Raw genomic sequence first — 19,462 nt, forward strand, 5'->3', positions numbered from 1 at the left:
AGGACTTTGCAGAACTATGAGGACTAGCCAGGAGCAAGGGAGTTTCCTTTTTTTGGATTTTTTTTTCACTTTTATTTAATTAAATTTGAAAGACACAGAGAGAATTGGTACGCCAGGGCCTCAGCCACTGCAATAGAACTCCAGACGCTTGTGCCACCTAGAGGACATGTGTGACCTTGTTTGGCTTACATGGGATCTGGAGAATCGAAGTTGGGTCTTTAGGCTTTGCAGGCAAGCACCTTAACCACTAAGCAACCTCTCCAGCCCTAGTTTCCCTTTTTGTTCCAGCATGGTATTCCCATGTCCTGTGACCTTGGCCAATGGTCTTCAGCCGTAGGGTCTTAACCTTTTAGCTCTGGGAGGTAATTAAGTGTTTTGACAATTGCCTGCATTGGTTTAGGAATCTCATGAGTCTCTGGGCAACACCTTACTGTGAGGGATAACCCAATTCTGGGCCTGGGTTTTGCTGGCCAGAAACCATACTTTTAAAAAAAATTAATTAATTTATTTGAGAGCGACAGACAGAGAAAGAGGCAGATAGATAGAGAATGGGCACGCCAGGGCCTCTAGCCACTACAAATGACCTCCAGACATATGCGCCCCTTGTGTATCTGGCTAATGTGGATCCTGAGGATTCGAGCCTTGAACCAAGGTCCTTAGGCTTTACAGGCAGGCGCTTAACCGCTCAGCCATCTCTCCAGCCCAACCATACTTTTAAGGTTAAGCTTTTTCCACTTGCTGCCCAGACTTTCTCCCTTTGCTTTTGGTGTAATCAGGTTTGAATTGTTGGCAGAAAACACCCAACCAAGAGCAGCTTGTGGGAAGAAAAGGTTTATTTTGGCTTACAGACTCAAGGGGAAGCTCCATGATAGCAGGGGAAAATGATGTATGAGCAGAGGGTGGGCATCTGCCCCTGGCCAACATCAGATGGACAACAGCAACAAGAGAATGTGCCAAACACTGGCAAGATGAAGCTGTCTGTACTAACATAAGTCCACCCCCAACAATACACTGCTTCCGGGAGGCATTAATTACCAAATATACATTAGCTGGGAAACTTTAATGGGGGACACCTAAATCAAGCCACCACAATCCTCCCTCATTAAACTGATAACCATCCATGATGGGAAAAGGCAGTGCATTCGGTCCAACTTTAAATGTCCAAAATCTTTTAACTGAGCCATAATACCAAAACAAAACAACAACAACAAAAAAAAACATGGCCCAGAATAAACACACTGCAAAAGGTGGCATTGAGCATAGCAAAGAAATATTCAACCAGTACAAGATTTGACCATGGCAAACATCAAACTATGTAGCACTGTCAGGTGCCTAGGAGCAATGACGGCACTCCTCGGTACCAAGTTTACTGTTGCAGTCAGGTTTTCATTGTTAGCAGAAAACACTTGACCAAGAGCAGCTTGTGGGGAAAAAAGATTTATTTTGGCTTATAGACTTGAGGGAAAGTTCCATGATGGCAGGGAAAAACAATGGTATGAGCAGAGGGTGGACATCTGGCCAACATCAGATGGACAACTGCAACAGTGTGTGTGTCAAACACTGCCAAGGAGAAAGTGGCTGTAACACCCATAAGCCCGCTCCTAACAATACACTGCTCACCATCAGCTGGGAACCTAGCATTCAAAACAACTAAGTTTATGGAGCCCCCTGAATCAAAGCACCACATCCCTATTTTGGTCGTTTTATCTTGTACAGTGCTAGTCAGAGTTGTATAATTCCCTTCCAACCTTCTCTATATCCTCCTGCCCTTGATATCTTGTCCATTTCCTAACTTGTCATCTGACTCCTCTCCTGTCTCCCTGTTTTTAACTGGTCTACTTCTAGTTTATGCCCATATTCCTGTTGCTTACTACCTTTTGCCCTCATCTTCAATTGATTCCTGTTAGGAATCACAGATGGGTGTATGCAGCATTTCTGAGCCTCTGTGACCTCACAAAGCATTATTTTTCCAGGTCCCTCTATATTCCTGCAAACTCTTGTTTCAGTTTGTCTTACTGTTGAGTAGAATTACACATATGTACCACATCTTTATTAATTACCCATTCATTTGTTGATGGGCATCTGGGCTGCTTTCAGTTCCTGACTACTGTGAATAGAGCCACAATGAAAATGGTTGAGCACATGTTTCTGTGGTATAGAGTAGAGTCTTTAGGGTATTTGTCCCAAAGAGTTATAGCTCGATCTACTAGTAGTTCTATATTCCGCCTTTGGAAGGATCTCCATACTGATTTCCATAGTGGCTATACAAGTTTACATTTCCACTAGCAGTGCATAAGGGTTCCTCTTTCCCATACCTGTGCCAGCCATGTGCTGTCATTTTATTTTTATTTATTTATTTTGTTTATCAAGTTAAGGTCTCCCTCTAACCCGGGCTCACCTGTATCTGTTTTTTGTTTTTAATTGACAGTTCCCATACCTAAACAATAGACCCTGATAATTTCTTCTCTCTCTCTTCCCCTTCATAAATCCACAGTCCATCATAGCCCCACCCTCTCTCCATTAGTCTCTATTTTATTTTGATATCATCATGCTTTCCTCCTGTTATGAGGGTCTTGTGAAGGTAGTGCTAGGCAATGCAAGGACAAGGATATCGAGGCCAATTTCTGTCTGGAAGATTGCATTGTAAGCAGCCCTATTCTTCCTATGCCTCTTAAATTTTTTCTGCCACCTCTTCCACAATAGGCCCTGAGCTTTGGAAGGTGTGATAAAGATGTTTCAGTGCTGAATATTCCTCTGTCACTTTTTATCAGCTCTGTAGTGCCTTTTGGATCATTCTAATGGGCACCACCATCTGAAAAGCTTCTCTAACCAAAACTGAGAGTCACATTAATACATGGGTATGAACATGAACAGAAGTGATTATTGGGCAGATTGGTGAGCATAATATGTGCATTTAGCCAGAGAAGAGCAGGAGTTACATTCCTCTAAGGCTCATGACCTTCCCTAACATAGGGTTTTATTTATTTATTCATTTTTGGTTTTTAAAGGTAGGGTCTCACTCTAGCCCAGACTGACCTGGAATTCACTATATAGTCTCAGGGTGCCCTCCAACTCAAGGTGATTCTCCTACCTCTGCCTCCTGAGTGCTGGGATTAAAGGTGTTCACCACCACGCCTGGCTCCACCATAGGTTTTGATTAGGTTTTCAGTACCAGATATGTATTTCCTCTCATACAGCAGGCCTCCAGTCCAATTAGAAAGCAGTTGGTTTCCTGTAACAGATATGCCACTATTGCACCCATCCAGTCATTTGGCCTGACTAGCTAAACTTGAGGCTTGCAATGTCCACTGTTTTCACTGCTGGTGACATCTTTCTCCCATAGTGCATACAGTGCAGTTTTTTAAAGCTATCAGCTGGGTCTGCAGGAAGGATGTTTTCAGCTCAGCTCCAATTTGATTTCTCAGTGACCTTGCAGCTCAAGCATGTGGAGTCTCAGGAATAGGGTCTTCCTGTCTATTCCTGATGGGAAACCATGTATCTTGGCAGTAGCCTATAATGTTTTCATGGTATGAGGGACCTCCCTTGCACTAAATTTTTTCTGTGGTTTTTGGGTGTGCCATTATCCAAAAAAGTAGGTTATCATTTGGCTTATTCACAATTAACTTCCCCTCCCCCTTAGTTTTCCTTGTTTTTTTGAGGTAGGGTCTCACTCGAGCTCAGGCTGACCTGGAATTCACTATGTAGTCCTGGGGAGGCCTCAAACTCATGGCAATTCTCCTACCTCTGCCTCCCTAGTACAGGGATTAAAGGTGTGCCCTGCCATGCCTGGCCCAAATTTTTTGTTATTGACAGTTTCCATAATTGTAGACAATAACACATACTAATTCCTTCCCTCTTCCCACTTTCCCCTTTGAAACTCCATTCTCTCCATCATACCCCTTCCTCCTCTCAATCAATCTCTCTTTTATTTTGATGTCATCATCTATTATGGGGTCTATTGTGTAGGTAGTGTCAGGCACTGAGAGGTCATGGATAGCCAGTCCATTGTGTGTCTGGAGGAGTGCATTGTAAGGAATTCTATCCTTCCTGTGGCTCTTACATTTTTTTCTGCCACCTCTTTAACAATGGACCCTGTGCCTTGGAAGATGTGATAGAAATATTTCAGTGCTGAGCACTCATATCTCACTTCTCAGTGCCATGGTGCCTTCTGAGACACCCCAAGGTCACTGACATCTGAAAAGAGAAGGCTCTCTAACCAGAAGTGAGAGTAGCGTTAAGATATTGGTATGAACATTAAGAGAAGTACTTACCGGGCAGTTATATACATTTAGCCAGACACCAGCAGTTGTGAGACCCCTAGGCTTCATGACTACACCTGTTGTAGGTTTTCAGTATCTTGGGATGTATTCCCTCCCATGGAGCAGGCCTCCAGTCCAATTAGTGAGTTGTTGGTTTCTCCCATAACAGACATGCCACTATTGTACCTGTTGGCTCATTTGGCCTGGCTGGCCAAATTTTAGGCTTTCAGTGTCCAGTGTTGAGTATCTTCACTGGTGATTTTTCTCTCTCTCCCATTGAACTGCATGCAGTGTAGCTTTCTCCAGCTTTCTGTCCGTTGGTCTACACAGAGATGGTTTTCAGCTTAGCTCCGGCAGGATTTCTCAGTAACCCTGCAGCCCAAGTATGTGGAGTCTTCAGCAATAGGGTCTTGCCATCTATTCCTGATGGGAAACCAAGAGCCTTGGCAATGGCCTGTGATGTTTGGGAGTATCAGTTGACCTCCCTGGCCAACCATTCACTGGAAGGTATTCCATCCCTGGCACTGAAAATTTTCTAGTAACAATCTATGGCTTCTGACTGTTCCATTGTCCAAAACAGTAGGTTGTCATATGACTTATTTATAGCCTCTTCAATTTTGACTGTCCCTCCCTCCACCTTTCCTTTACTCAATCTCTTCCCCTGACCTCACATAGGTATTTCACCCCATTAATCTGTTTTACTTACACATATACAATTCCATCCTATTAACTACCCCCTCCCTCCCTTTCTATTCCCTTTTATATCCCTTTTCTAGCTTACTGACCCCTTTTAATTAGTTTTCTTCCTACTCACACAGAAGTCCAATCATCTGTAGCTAGGCTCCACATATGAGACAGAACATGTGATGTTTGGCTTTTTGGGCCTGGGTTACCTCACTTAGTATAATCCTTTCCAGATCTATCCATTTTCCTGAAAATTTCATTTTTCTTTACTGCTGAATAGAATTCATTGTATAAATGTACCACATCTTCATTACCCATTCATCAGTTGAGGGATAGCTAGGCTGGTTCCATTTCCTAGCTATTGTGAATAGAGCTTTTCTTTTTTTTCTTTTTGGATTTTTGAGGTAGGGTCTCACTCTAGCTCAGGCTGACCTGGAATTCACTCTAGTCTCAGGGAGTCCTCAAACTCACAGTGATCCTCCTGACTCTGCCTCCAGAGTCCTGGGATTAAAGGAGTGCGCCACCACTCCCGGCCTGTTGTTGTTTGTTTTTCAAGGTAGGGTCTCACTCTAGCCCAGGCTGACCTGGAATTCACTCTGTATTCTCAGGGTGATCCTCCTACCTCTGCCTCCGTGAGCACTGGGATTAATTAAAGGCGTGTGCCACCACGCCCAGATTTTTTTTTTTTTTTTTTTTTTTTTTTTTGAGGTAGGGTTTTATTCTAGCCTAGGCTCACATGGAATTCACTATGTAATTTCAGGGTGACCTCGATCTCATGACAGTTCTGTGTCATGAGTGCTCAGATGTGCTTGGTGGTATGTACCACCATGTCTAGCTAAAGTCTTCATTTAAAAAAAAAAAAGTTTTTATTTTATTTATTTGAGAGAAAGAGAATGGACATGCCAGGGCATTCAGCCACTGCAGACAAATTTCAGGCACATGCGCCACCTTGTGCATCTGGTTTATGTGAGTCCTGGGAATTGAACCTTGATCCTTTGGCTTTTGGTCAAGCACTTTTAATTGCTAAGCCACCCCTCCAGCCCTAAAGTCTTCATTTTTATTTTATTTTATTTTTGGTTTTTCAAGGTAGGTTCTCCTCTAGCCCAGGCTGACCTGGAATTTACTCTGTAGTCTCTGGGTGGCCACAAACTCATCCTCCTTCCTCTTCCTCCCAAGTGCTGGGATTAAGGTGTGCCCCACTATGCCTAGCTCTAGTTTAACTTTTAAAAAAGAAACATTTTTCATTATTCATCAGGCAGAAAGAGAGAATGGGCGCTCCAGGGCCTTTAGCCAGTGCAGTGAAGCCCAGATGCATGCTACCTTTGTGCATCTGGCTTATGTGGATGCTGAGGAATCAAACCTTGTTCCTTAGACTTTGTAGGCAAGTGCTTTAGCTACTAAGCCATCTCTCCAGCCCCTGTTTTAACGTTTTTATAAAATATTTTACTTATTTATTTATTTATTTGAGAGATAGGGAGAAAGACACTGATAAAGAGAGAGAAAGTGGGAATGCCAGGACCTCTAGACACATGCATGCGCCACCTTTTACATCTGCCATTACTTGGGTACTGGCTCCTTAGGCTTTGCAGGCAAGCATCTTAAGTGCTGAACCATCTCTCCAGCCTCCAGTTGAGTTTTGAGTCTTACTGAGTTTCTTGATGCATTCGGAGTTGATTTTTGTGCAAGGTGAGAGGAGGGGATCCAACTTCAATCTTTTATATGTGGCTATCCACTTTTTCAAGCACCATTTGCTGAAGAGCTGGGTGAGTGCTTTTTGCCCCTTTGTGATCAGGTAGCTGTAGTTACTTGAACTCATACCTGGATCTCCAGTTCTATTCCCTTTATTGATGTGGTTTTTATGCCAGTATCGTGCTGCTTTTATTAATGTGGCCTAGTAGTATAACTTGAAATCAGATAGGATGCATTTTTGGCCATCCATGGCCTTCTGTGCTTCCACATGAATTTTGAAGCTGTTTTTTCTAACTGTGTGAAGAATGTTGCTGGGAGTTTGATTGGAATTGCATTGAATCCTTATATTACATTCGGTCGGATGGCCATTTGAACAATATTAATTCTTCTAATCCATGAGCACAAAAAGTCATTCCATCTTATGTCTCCCTCCAATTTGTTCTTCATTGTTCTTACGTTTTCATTGTATAAGTGTTTTACTTTGGTTAGGGCAGTCCAAGGTATATGATTTTCATGTGTGTGTTGTTCTGTCTGTTATAATCAGGATAACTTCCCTGATTTCTTTTTCATATTGTTGTCATTCATATATACGAAGGTTAGTGATTTTTGAGTTTATATCCTGCCACTTTGCTGGAAACATTTATCACCTAGGGTTTTTTTTTGGTGGAGTTTTTTTTTGGTTCTTTTATGTATCAAAATACATCATCTGCAAATAGGGCTAGTTTGCCTTCTTTCTTTTCATTTTGTATCCCTTTTATTTCTTTTTCTTGTCTTACTGCTTGAACTAAGACTTCAAATACTATTTTGAAAAGCAGTGGTGAGTGTGAGCACCCCTGCCTAATTCCAGACCATGGTAGGAATGCTTCGAAATTTTCCCCATTTTGTATGATACAGGCTTTAGGTCTGTTGTATACTGCCTTTATAATGTTGACATATCCTTCCTCCATCCCTGTTTAATTATGCTTGAAAAGTATTCGGTAAATGCTGTTTCTGATAGAAACCCTTTAAAATATCCGAATTCGCTTAATGATGTAAAGGGTTCACTGCTTAAACTGATTTGTTGTTAGACTGCATTTGTAAAATAAGCATGGTGTCCAACATTCAGGTTATGTAACTTTGTTTGTATTGTAGCCAGTTTGTTCACTGGGAAATGAGAGAGAATGCAGCCAGTGGAAGAAGCAGCCTTAGTAGGTAGTGGAATCTGGAGTATAATAGATAAATGTGTCTCAGAAATGAGGGTGTTAAGCCTAGAGAAGAGACTAAGTTACAGCTACTGCATAGTTCTTAAAGGAGCTCTTGATTAGCAGAATGTTCATTTGTGGTTATATCATTTAGCAGATATAGGAACAAGGAAAGATGATATGGAAAAACTTTTTTTTTTAAATTTTTTTGTCCATTTTTTATTTATTTATTTGGGAGTGACAGACACAGAGCGAAAGACAAATAGAGGGAGAGAGAGAATGGACGCGCCAGGGCTTCCGGCCACTGCAAGCGAATTCCAGACGCGTGCGCCCCCTTGTGCATCTGGCTAACGTGGGACCTGGGGAATCGAGCCTCAAACCCGGGTCCTTAGGCTTCGCAGGCAAGCACTTAACCACTAAGCCATCTCTCCAGCCCTGGAAAAACTTTTTAATGGAGCTTCCTGAAAGCTGCTAGTTGATATATTGTGTTAAAAGCACGCCTTTGTCAGAGTAGATGCTATCTGTCAAATCTCATGGTGTAGCTTTGTGCAATGGTTGTCATCACTAGCCCTTTTCTACTTTTAAGTTTTTAGAGTGCTGTTCAAGAGATATAATGTCTTACTAAAGTAATGAACAGTTTATTAAAGAACCCAGAAGGAAGTTATTGTTTACACCTGGAGAGAATAACTATTACCGTTTTGAGAGCAGTCCATACCGAGTAGAGGGTTTTTTTTTTTGTTGTTGTTGTTTTAATTTTATTTATTTATTTATTTGAGAGCGACAGGCACAGAGAGAAAGACAGGGAGAGAGAGAGAATGGGCGCGCCAGGGCTTCCAGCCACTGCAAACGAACTCCAGACGCGTGCGCCCCCTTGTGCATCTGGCTAACGTGGGACCTGGGGAACCGAGCCTCGAACCGGGGTCCTTAGGCTTCACAGGCAAGCGCTCAACCGCTACGCCATCTCTCCAGCCCGTGGGTTTTTGTTATTTGTTTTTTTTCAAGGTAGGCTCTCACTCTAGCCCAGGCTGACCTGGAACTCACTGAGTTGTTCCAGGCTGGCCTCAAACTCACATTGATCCTTCTACTTCTCTGCCTTCCAAGTGCTGAGATTAAAGGTGTGTAACACCATGCTCAGCTTCTAGTGGAGTTTTAAATGTACCTTTGTCACTATCTGTAAAATATTGTTACCATGAAAATATTTAGAAAACTTAAATTAGCTTTACATGTTACACTTCTGCCCCTTTCCTTGACAAAAATTGGTGGTTGCTTCCTTGTTTGATGTACTCTAAAAATAGGAGACATAGAATAGTGAATAATAATACTAAATATGATTAAATTAAATATGGATTGAGAATTGGTGGCAGTTGTAAATCTCTTCTATATTTCTATGGTCATAAAGTGGAAGTACACAGTGAACTTGAAACGCACAAGTAAGATTTGTTAACCTTTCTAAATGTGGACCAAGTATGAATTCCATTTAAGTCTTTGAAGTTATACATGATCTAGAATCCTAGTTTGCTATATAGCAGCATACTAACAACTTACTTTTATACTATACTGTATGTCATGAAAAGTGTATGTGTTTGTGCCTGAGTATGTATTTGTGAATTCTCTGAGTAATCAGTAACAAGATTTTAAAACTTTGTTTGTTTGTTTATTTATTTGAGAGAGACGGGGAGAGACAGTGAGAGAATGGGTATGCCAGGTCCTCTAGCCACTACAGGCAAACTCCAGATGCATGCGCCATCTTGTGCATTTGGCTTATGTGGGTATTAGGGAATCAAACCTGAGTCCTTAGGCTTTTTAAAACTCTTTTAAAAAAACTTTTTAATTTTTATTTGTTTTCAAGCAGAGGGAGAGGATGGGCGCGCCAGCGCTTCCTGTCACTGCAAACAGATACTATGCACCACTTTGTGCATTTGGCTTTACTTGGGTACTGGGGAATTGAGCCCAGTCTGTCAGGCTTTATAAGCAAGCACCCTTAACAGTGAACAACCTCCTCAATCCCACATTTGTGTGTGTGTTTCATTTTGTTATTTGAGACTTACTAAGTTTGCATTGCTGAGGATGAGACCCATGGCTTTGTGATGCATGGTTCACTGCTGAGCCATGCCACTTCTTTGTCTTTGAGGTATAAAAGAAGTACTTACTGTGTTTTCAGTTGATTTTTTTAAAAATCATTTATTTGCAAGGGGAGAGAGAGAGAGAGTGTGTGTGTGTGTGTGTGTGTGTGTAAGTAAGGGCATGCCAGACCCTCTTACCACTGCAAATTAACTCCAGACACGTGCGTAACTTTGTGCATCTGGTTTACATGGGCACTGGAGACTCCATCCTGGGTCATCAGACTTTACAAGCAAGCATCTTTAACTGCTGAGCCATTTTTTGTTTGTTTTTTGAGGTAGAGTCTTGCTCTGGCTGATCTGACTTGACATTAGTCTTAAGGTTGGTCTCAAACTCACAGTGATCCTCCCCCCTCTGCCACCTTAGTTCTGGTATTAAAGGCATGTGCTACAACACCCAGCCTGAAGTTCATTTTTTAAAAATAGTTTTATTTACTTCTTTGAGTGCAAGACGGAGAGTGAGGGACAGGGATAGAATGAGAATGAATGAGTATTGGCATGCCAGAATCACCTGCCACTGCAAACAAACTCCAGATGCACACTGCAGTTTGTGTCTGGTACATAGATTCTGGGGAATTGAACCCAGGCCATCAGGCTTAGTGCCTTAACCGCTGAATAATTGCTCCACCCCTCCAAGGCCCCCCCCCTCCCCCCCGTAGGTTCTAACTTTAGCCCAGGCTGACCTGGGACTTACTCTGTAGGTCCAGGCTGACCTCATACTCAGAGCAGTCCTCCTACATCTGCTTCCCAAGTGCTGGGGTTAAAGGTATGTGGCACCACATCTGGCCTCAAAAGTTGCTTTTATTTTATTTTTTATATATTTGAGGGAGGGAGAAAGAGGATATATATATACACACACATTACATCCATCCATCCATTGAGAGAATGGGCATGCCAGAGCCTTCAACTGCTGTAAATGAACTCTAGATGCATGTATCACCTTAGGCCTGGGTCCTTTGGTTTTGCAGGCAAATGCCTTAACCTGTAAGCCATCGCTCCAACCCTTGACGTTGATTTTTTTTCTTTTTTCTTTTTTTTTTTTTGTGGTGTGTTTCGAGGTAGGGTCTTGCTGTAGCCCAGGCTGACCTGGAAATCACTCTAGTCTCAGGGCAGCCTCATATTCATAGCAATCCTCCTACCTCTGCCTTGCAAGTGCTGGGATTAAAGGCATGTACCACCATGTCTGGTTTTGTTTTTATTTTTTGAGGGTAAGGCTTTGCCCTAGCCCAGGCTGACTTGGAATTTACTAGGCAGTCTCAGGGTAGCCTCGAACTCACTGTGATCCTCCTACCGCTGCCTCTTAAGTGCTGGGATTAAAGGCATGTGGACCATGCCCAGCTCTCGAAAGTTGGTTTTTGGGGGAGGGGGTTCGAGGTAGGGTCTGGCTGTAGCTCAGGCTGACCTGGAATTCACCATTTTATCTTAGGGTGGCCTCAAACTCGTGGCAGTTCCTCCTACCTCTACCTTTCAAAGTGCTGGGATTAAAGGCATGCTCCACCACACCCGGCTCAAAGTTGATTTTTAATAAAGGGTTCTGCTGTGTAAACTAAGCTGTCCTTATTTTAAACATAAGTGCTGGATCTTGATGTTGATTTTGATCTTATTTTCTGCAGATCCCAAATCTTTACAGCTGTGTTAGTGGATTGTTTGAGAAAGGTATAAATAAGTGACCTTTATCTCTTTATGAAGGCATAGCCTTGCCAGCCACCTCCTGCCCTATTGGTAATAGCTGGGGACAGAACACAATCTGGAGCTAGCTTTTCCTGCTGAATGTATCTTGGGAGGTATTTTGGAGACAAATTCTCATGTAGTTCTAACAGGCCTCAAACTTAATAAGTACTTGGGATGACCTTGAACAACTTCCTCCGACTCTCCTAATTGTTTTTTTCCAGACTTAGTCTTTGAGCTCATGTTAGTTGACGGGTACCTTTGTAATGCTAACCTTAATATTTTGCCCCTTTCCAGCATCTCCTTCCCTCTTCCTAAATGGTCTTTATCACTACATAGTTCAGTAATGTTTCTTAGTTTCTTACATATTTTCAAGATGATTTTCTTACAAAGCACTAGTTATTTCTCCTGTGCTAAGAGAAAATGTAAGCAAAATAGGAAGAGCATGAAATCTCATTAAGCATGCACCTTTTCAGAAATAATGTATAGTTCTTAAGTATACTGCTTCTTAAAATTATAGTTTTCATTATGCAGTATGCATATATTTTATATTATACTACATTATTGTAAAGTACTTGTTGAGTCTTAATTTGTGTTTGTAGTAACATGAACAGCTAATCTCAAAGGCATAACCCTCTTACAAGATAGTGTTGTGGTGGCCATTCTGAGTACTTGGTCATCTTGTCCACATTTCTTGTTCCTTTTTTTTCTTACTAAACTGTGTAGCTTTAGGATTGGCTAATTTTGTTCAGATCATTTCCATGTAAGGTTTTATATTATAAAAATTCAAAGTAGAATTAAGTATCTTTCGGTTGAAATATTAGTAGTTTTCTTATCAAGCTACCCTGACATTTGTTTGTCATGCTAGATTTGAACCCAGGACTTTGTGCATGTTAGGTAAGCACTCTACCACTGAACTGTATCCTCAGCCTAGGTGCCCAATGTGATTTGATTTAAATCAAACCTTAGGAGTCCTCTAGTTTAGTCCTAATTTCTTTCTTTTCCTTCCTTTTCCCTTCCTTTTCCCTTCCTTTTCCCTTCCTTTTCCCTTCCTTCCTTCCTTCCTTCCTTCCTTCCTTCCTTCCTTCCTTCCTTCCTTCCTTCCTTCCTCCCTCCCTCCCTCCCTCCCTCCCTCCCTCCCTCCCTCCCTCCCTCCCTCCCTCCCTCCCTCCCTCCCTCCCTCCCTCCGAGGTAAAGTCTTGATCTAACTCAGGGTGCTCAGGGTGGGCCTCATACTCAGGAAATTCTACTTCTACCTCCCAAGTGCTGGGATTCAAGGCATGTGCCACCACATCCTGCTCTTAGTCTTAATTTCTTATATCCACATGCATATACACATGTATATTTCTGTTTGTGGATGACAGCACCATTATATTTTAATGCATCATGTTAGAATGAATACTGTTAGTAAAGAGGAGAGGTTCATGTGCAGTATTGTGTAGTGAGTTGCTGCCATATAGTTGTGCTTTCATGTAGTGAATGTACATCAGAGAATGTCCAGTGGTTTATCTCTTCTGTCCTGTGAACTAACAGTCAGATTGTCATTTCCCGTGCTATTTAAAACAGGGTTCTCATGTATCAGCCATCTTCTGTAAGGGTGCCCAGTGTGACTTCGGTTGATCCCGCTGCTCTTCCACCTTCATTAACAGACTACGCAGTACCATTCCACCACACGCCAGTATCAAGCATGTCATCAGACTTGCCAGGTATGTGGAGAGTTTTTGTTGGCTTTCTTTTGGAGTTGGGTATGGGAGGTTATATTATTTTTAATCTTAATCAGTAGAGTTTTGATGTTTTCAGTGCAGATGTGAAAGAAATTTGAGGGATTTCACATAGAAATGTTACTGTTTTTAGTATATCATATACAGTTTTTATTTAAACTACTGAGAATCTATAGATTTCTATAGATAGGAAATACAGAATTATAGCAGAAAATTTTTCTTCTTTCTTGTAGAGAATTTGTTCTTAAACCTTTTCTTGATTTTCTTGATTTATTTACCATAGCAGCTTCACAGGTAAGGGTAGGGTATTTCCTCAGAAGTCTTTCTTTAGAACTTCAGAGTATATTGATAGAGTTTGGGCCCAATTGTCCCTGTCAACTTTACCTTGTGAATTTTTCTTACTATAAAGATAGGTTCTACCATTTATTTCTCTAGAATAGAGCTTAATATTTGGAGAGATATCTGTTACATGTGTAATTAACTGCATTTAAAATTTTTAAATTGTTTGAATTGCCTTAGTCTACAACTTACCAAGACCGTATTATAAATTTTAAACTTTTCCCCTTTATTCTTCTTTCCTTTCTCCAGAGCCTTTGTGTTCATACATATTTTTTCAGGTTTGAGCAGGTTTCAATGAGTGACTATTATATTCATAGTCCCTTCTCTCTGAAGGGCATTTTAATGGAATACACATCCCTCTTATTTTTTAGATTTTATGAAGCTGATTTTGACCTTTAGTTAAATTTTTTTTCTTCCTCTTAATGAGGTCTTTATTATGAACACAATACTTATTCTGTTGGGCAAAATTTATGTTTTTGAAATAATTGATTGCTGTGTTATCTAGTCCAATAATTTCATCTCATGAATTACGTTTTAACTATTTTAATAAAAAATGTAGTGGAAGTGAGTATAGGCTAAGAACAATATCCACTAAAAGAGTCTTTCAAAAAAGAAAGACATGTGTAGGACATGTGTGTTTGCTTCATACATAATTTGGGAGTTAATGTTTTAAGAGGTTTTGTGTAAAGCCAATTATAAAGTATTCATTGTATACAAAGATTGATACTTTAGTACTGGGTGAGGGTTCATGGTCTCTTTTTTAAGTTTTATAATTACTGGTATAGGTCAAAAACAATCGGTACTTTAAAATTCCAGATGTTCAAATAACTTCTATGTGTATAACAAGGCTAGATTGCACTATTAATTCAAGTCTTGGAATTTTCTCATCTTTTCCCCCTTTTGGAACTTTTTGGAAGTTTTTAATTCTTGGTAGTCATGTGTTATTTTTAACTTTTGCTAGTTTGCAGTCTCCACTTACCATTTAAGTATGTGTTTTAAATGAACATAGCAAAATAAATTGCTTACTTAAAACGTTCAATTAAAAATTAGTCCTGAGAAAAGACAGTGAACATTTATATTTGTCGGCATGACTCTAGGCATTAAGCAATAATACATAAAATAACATGCAAATCACTAGTCCTACTAATAAGACTCAATTTATGAGTTTGAATCGATTTTTATTTAATTTTGGAAATTTTACATTATTTCAAATTTTGAGCGCTAAGTAAATTTTGTCTTAAAAATGTGTAGATTTGAAAAATATTGAACTGTTTATTTCATAAAGTGCAATCAAGCTTTTAGAAATATTGTTAGTATCCATGGTTTATATTTCAATATAAACTAGTATCTTGTTGGTAAAATGCTTAAAAGCTTTCTTACCAGTTTACAAATTGCTCCAAAACACTTGCTAGTTTATTGTTGAGTTACATAGTAATTACTATACCTAAATTGTTTAGACTTTAGTTTGATTGTAAATGATACTCTTTTATAATTAGTAACTTGGTTTTTGTGTATAATTTTATGTAATTAGTTGTAATGTACAGTTTTGATATAAATTTTGATAATTTTATAGTAAAATATGAAATAGAGCAGCAAGAATGGGGAGAAGACAAAGTTTTAATACCTTTCTTGCATTCCTTTGAAACCTCACACACATGAATCTTCTGAATCTGCAGGAGAACAGAGAAGAACTGATATTAATAATGAACTGCAGCTTGGAGCAGCTTCTGATGTTGTGCAACAGTGAATGCAAAATAAACAAATTATTTGTGTTTATGGAGTGGAAAACAGCTTGATTATTTCAAGAAAAATATGACTACCTTATTATTGCTAGTGCCATATTGTCAGGTGCGAATGGTGCTCAAAAGTTGTATCGTTACAGTTTGAAAGTGCTAAAACTTGACCTATTTAACAATGTAGCATTTATGTTTTGTGAAAGTTTTATGTCTCAAGTAAGGAAAACCTCTATGATCCATTTTACTTAATGAAGCATCTAAAAGTTACAATTTTATCAGTGTTAATAAAACAAGAACATTTAGAATGTACCATCAGAATTTTAACACTACTTACATTTAGTTAAATATGTGCTGCCAAAGCAAGCACAAAACAACATTTTTAACTATGAAATACTTACTGAAGACAAAAAAATATCATGTTATAGTTGAAACATGGTAAAATAAATAAATAATATTTTGCTAAGCTTATAAAATAAGTCAGTAAAACTTTTAATTGATGGAACTATTTCATATGAGTTTTTTGTTTTTAATTCACCACCTTTATTGTTAGACAGTTTAGATAGACACAAATGCCTGGTTTATGTTCAAGGTCTGCAGGTGGCTCACCTCGCCCTGCAAAAGAATCTGGAGACTTAAAAAACAGTTAGACCTTGAAGACCAACATGGAACGCAGACTAAGGCAGCACCCAGGGCTAGGTTGCCTGTGGGGCTCAAAGGAACTCCTACTTCTGAGCCCATTTCTTCCCACAAAGGAAGCCTCACACAGCCAATACATACGAGAAACATCAATCCCAAAAGTCATGTGGGTTAATAACCTTGTTAAAAAGTAAAAATAATAGATTTTGCTGGTAATTTAGGTTTTTTTTTTATTTGGAATGCCATCCAAAATTCTAAGTAAATCTTGAGACAATATGTTTTTGAAAATATAGTCACATTAAAACCTTATTGGGGGCTGGAGAGATAGATGGTTTAACTTCTAAGGCATTTGCTTACAAAGCCTAAGGACCCACATTCGATTCCCTAGGTCCCACGTAAGCCCAGATGCACATGGTGGAACATGTATCTAGAGTTCATTTGCAGTGGCTAGAGACCCTGGCATGCCCATTCTCTTTTTATATATCTGCCCTCCTCTCTCAAATAAATAAGTAAATAACATAAAATTTAAATTTAAAAAATAAGTTTAAAAACACCTTATCGGATTTGGTATAAACATCACCTCTGTCATGGTTATAACACAGTCATCCAAAAGTTTGGAAAAATGTTTATATATTTTATTAGAGTTTTGTTTTTTACTTTGCTTTGGTTTTTCGAGATAGGGTCTTACTCTAGCTCAGGCTGACCTGGAATTCACTGTGTAGTCTCAGGGTGCCTCGAACTCATGGCGCTCCTCCTACCTCTGCCTCCCAAGTGCTGGGATTAAAGGCATGTGCCACCATGCCCAGCTTTTTAAGTTACACTATTCTACTTATACCTGGATGAGAGATCAAAACAAATATATATTTCTTAAAGCTTTCTAAATAGACTTTACACATGGTGGTACACATGAATTAATCAAAGAGAATTACAATGTATCTGAAAAGCTGAATGTGAAATAATTAAAATATATATAGTCTTTGGTCTTCAGTGTGGGCCTCATAGGATAGAGCTGCAAAAATAATTTGATTATATCAAGCCTGTATATTCACTTAAAGCAATGAGATGACAATGGTTGAGCAATTTCAAAACTCTGAATTTTTACATGATTTGGTTTCACTATACAGTATTTCATCAGAAATCTTAATGCATTGTTTAGCTTTATATACTTTCAATTATTAAAATGGAATGAGTAGTAAACACTGAAAATAATGTTAAGCCACACACCACTGATGGCTTTTACCTGTAATCCCACCACTTGGGAGGCAGGGCTAGGGCAATTTATGAGTTCTAGGTCAATCTGGGGTACAGGGTGCAAGTCTTCCTCAAAAATCTGAAAACATTGATAATAAAAAGCAATGGAAATACAAAATTAAAAAGCTATGAAAATGTGGAAGCTATTTTAAAAACATTGCACTATTTGGAGCAAAATAGAAATTTATAAAATTAATTGAATAGTGTTCCATTAAACTCTTGTGACTTGATCAGTGATAGAACACTGAATGTTACATACTCTTAGAAGACATATAAAGCCTGGCATTTTGAATTACTTCTCAGAAACAGAATTTATCAAATATTATCTTTAATGTGAAAGACGTGTTATTTAAATACTTTCTGATTATGAATTTAATGAGGGTATCATTAGAAAGGTGAATTGTGACTCCTTTTGTCCATTGTTGGCTCAAACTAGTTTATCATATAGCTATTAACAGATAAATATAAACTTATAGTAACTAAGCTTTAAAAACCCTCTAGAAATCGTTTGAATAATTCATTCCATTTGATTGGTGGCACAGCTTGTATCATTGATAAGCAATTAAAATACATTCACTTAGAAATAAGGGAATAAATATATATATAAACACATTTTGGAGGAAGGGAGGTTTCAGGGTACAGTCTCATTCTAGCCCAGGTTGATCTGAATTTCACTGCGTAGTCCCAGGCTGGCTTTGAGTTTACAGCAATCCTCCAACCTCTGCCTCCCGAGTACTGGGATTAAAAGCGTGTCTCACCATGCCTGGCTACTAAATTTTTTGAGTTCAAGTTGCTTATTAGTTAGTAGTATTTTTAAATATCTATGTAGTAGTAACTATTTCAAGCATCCTCCTCAATAATGTCTATTTTCAGACTGGTATACGGACTACCTCTCTGATTGTTACATTTCAAATGACATTGAATACTAGCATATACACATTCATGGAATTGAATAGACACTGGTCTATCTTAATGGCCTATACCTAGTATGTGGTTTCTTTTTTATTGTTTTGAAATAATTGAAAAGTATTTCACCACACTGGGGGAAGCCAATTTTGAAATGTATTGCCAAGCTTTTCAGACATGAACTTTACTATTAATTATTACTACTTTAATATTTTAAAATAATGGGGTATACACTTTCCTGTATTCCTGTTTCCAAAACTTACCTGTAGATTTCCAGTTCCTTGGTTTAGAAAATTGCCTTAGTTGAGAACCTAGTAATCCTTCATTACTGTTAACTTATTGAGCAGTAACCCAATGCATATATCACACTGTATACACTTTGTCCTGCTGCTCTGGTTAGGGACATACTGTGTACACTTTGTCCTGCTGCTGTGGTTGGGGACAGAGCTAGCCATTGATGATAGACGACTGCACAATGACCCTCTGTGTGGCGTACATCTTAGGGACCTTAGTACGCTATCTCCTCTTCCCCCCAAGGTAGTGTCTCGCTCTGGCCCAGGCTGATCTGGAATTAACTATGTAGTCTTGGCGGGGGGGGGGGCTTGAACTCACAGGAATCCTCGTATCTCTGCCTCCCGGGTGTTGGAATTAAAGGCGTGTGCCACCACGCCCTGTTGTCATTCCCCACCCCCACCCCCGACCCCCAGTGGCCCAAAGAGCATGATTTTTTTTTCTAATTGCCTCTCTTACAAGTGATAAGAACATTTGTTTGGCTTCTTCTGGAAAATTTTGGAATGTTGTCTTTGAGTTCTTGAAAGGCGCTTTTCCAGTTGCTTGGTCAGGAAATCTGTTGGTCCTTGAGTTTTAGACACTGACCATGTTTCTAGAACTTCCCCATGACAGAGTGGCAAGCTCTTGCCACAAATGTTTTGTGACTTATGATGAGTACAGAATGATCTTGGGAATTAATTCTAGTCTCCAAAATATGAGACAACTATTAACAAAGCATTTTTGTTTTAGGTTTGGATTTTCTTTCCCTTATTCCAGTTGATCCCCAGGTATGTATCCTGAATTTAAGCAACTAATTTATATCTGATTGTTGATTATGTCATACTAAGTAAAAATGACCAGTTGCATAAAATCAGGACAGTGAATTCTTACATTGATAGAAAAGCAGTACCGTATGAGTATTTTGCAGTTATGTTTGGCGGAATAAAATTACTGTTCTTCAACTTACTTTTGTCTTTCATACCTAAATTTTAGACTATATCC

At 39.4% G+C, this 19,462-nt stretch overlaps 1 protein-coding gene across 9 annotated transcripts in view; it reads left to right on the forward strand.

Moving 5' to 3' along the window:
• Positions 1-19,462, forward strand: part of Pias2 (protein inhibitor of activated STAT 2) — a 143,622-nt gene that overhangs the window by 119,840 nt on the left and 4,320 nt on the right. For 8 of the 9 annotated variants that reach the window (XM_045142968.1, XM_045142969.1, XM_045142965.1 and 5 more), the window contains 2 exons: positions 13,168-13,307; positions 19,211-19,248. In XM_045142968.1, coding sequence (XP_044998903.1) covers positions 13,168-13,307; positions 19,211-19,248 — 178 coding nt within the window. Of the gene's footprint in view, positions 1-13,167; positions 13,308-15,337; positions 15,510-19,210; positions 19,249-19,462 lie in introns of all 9 variants that reach the window. The other variant, XR_006635736.1, reaches the window with a different exon arrangement.

This window comes from Jaculus jaculus, chromosome 2 (assembly GCF_020740685.1).
Source record: "Jaculus jaculus isolate mJacJac1 chromosome 2, mJacJac1.mat.Y.cur, whole genome shotgun sequence".
Taxonomy (NCBI): domain Eukaryota; kingdom Metazoa; phylum Chordata; class Mammalia; order Rodentia; family Dipodidae; genus Jaculus; species Jaculus jaculus.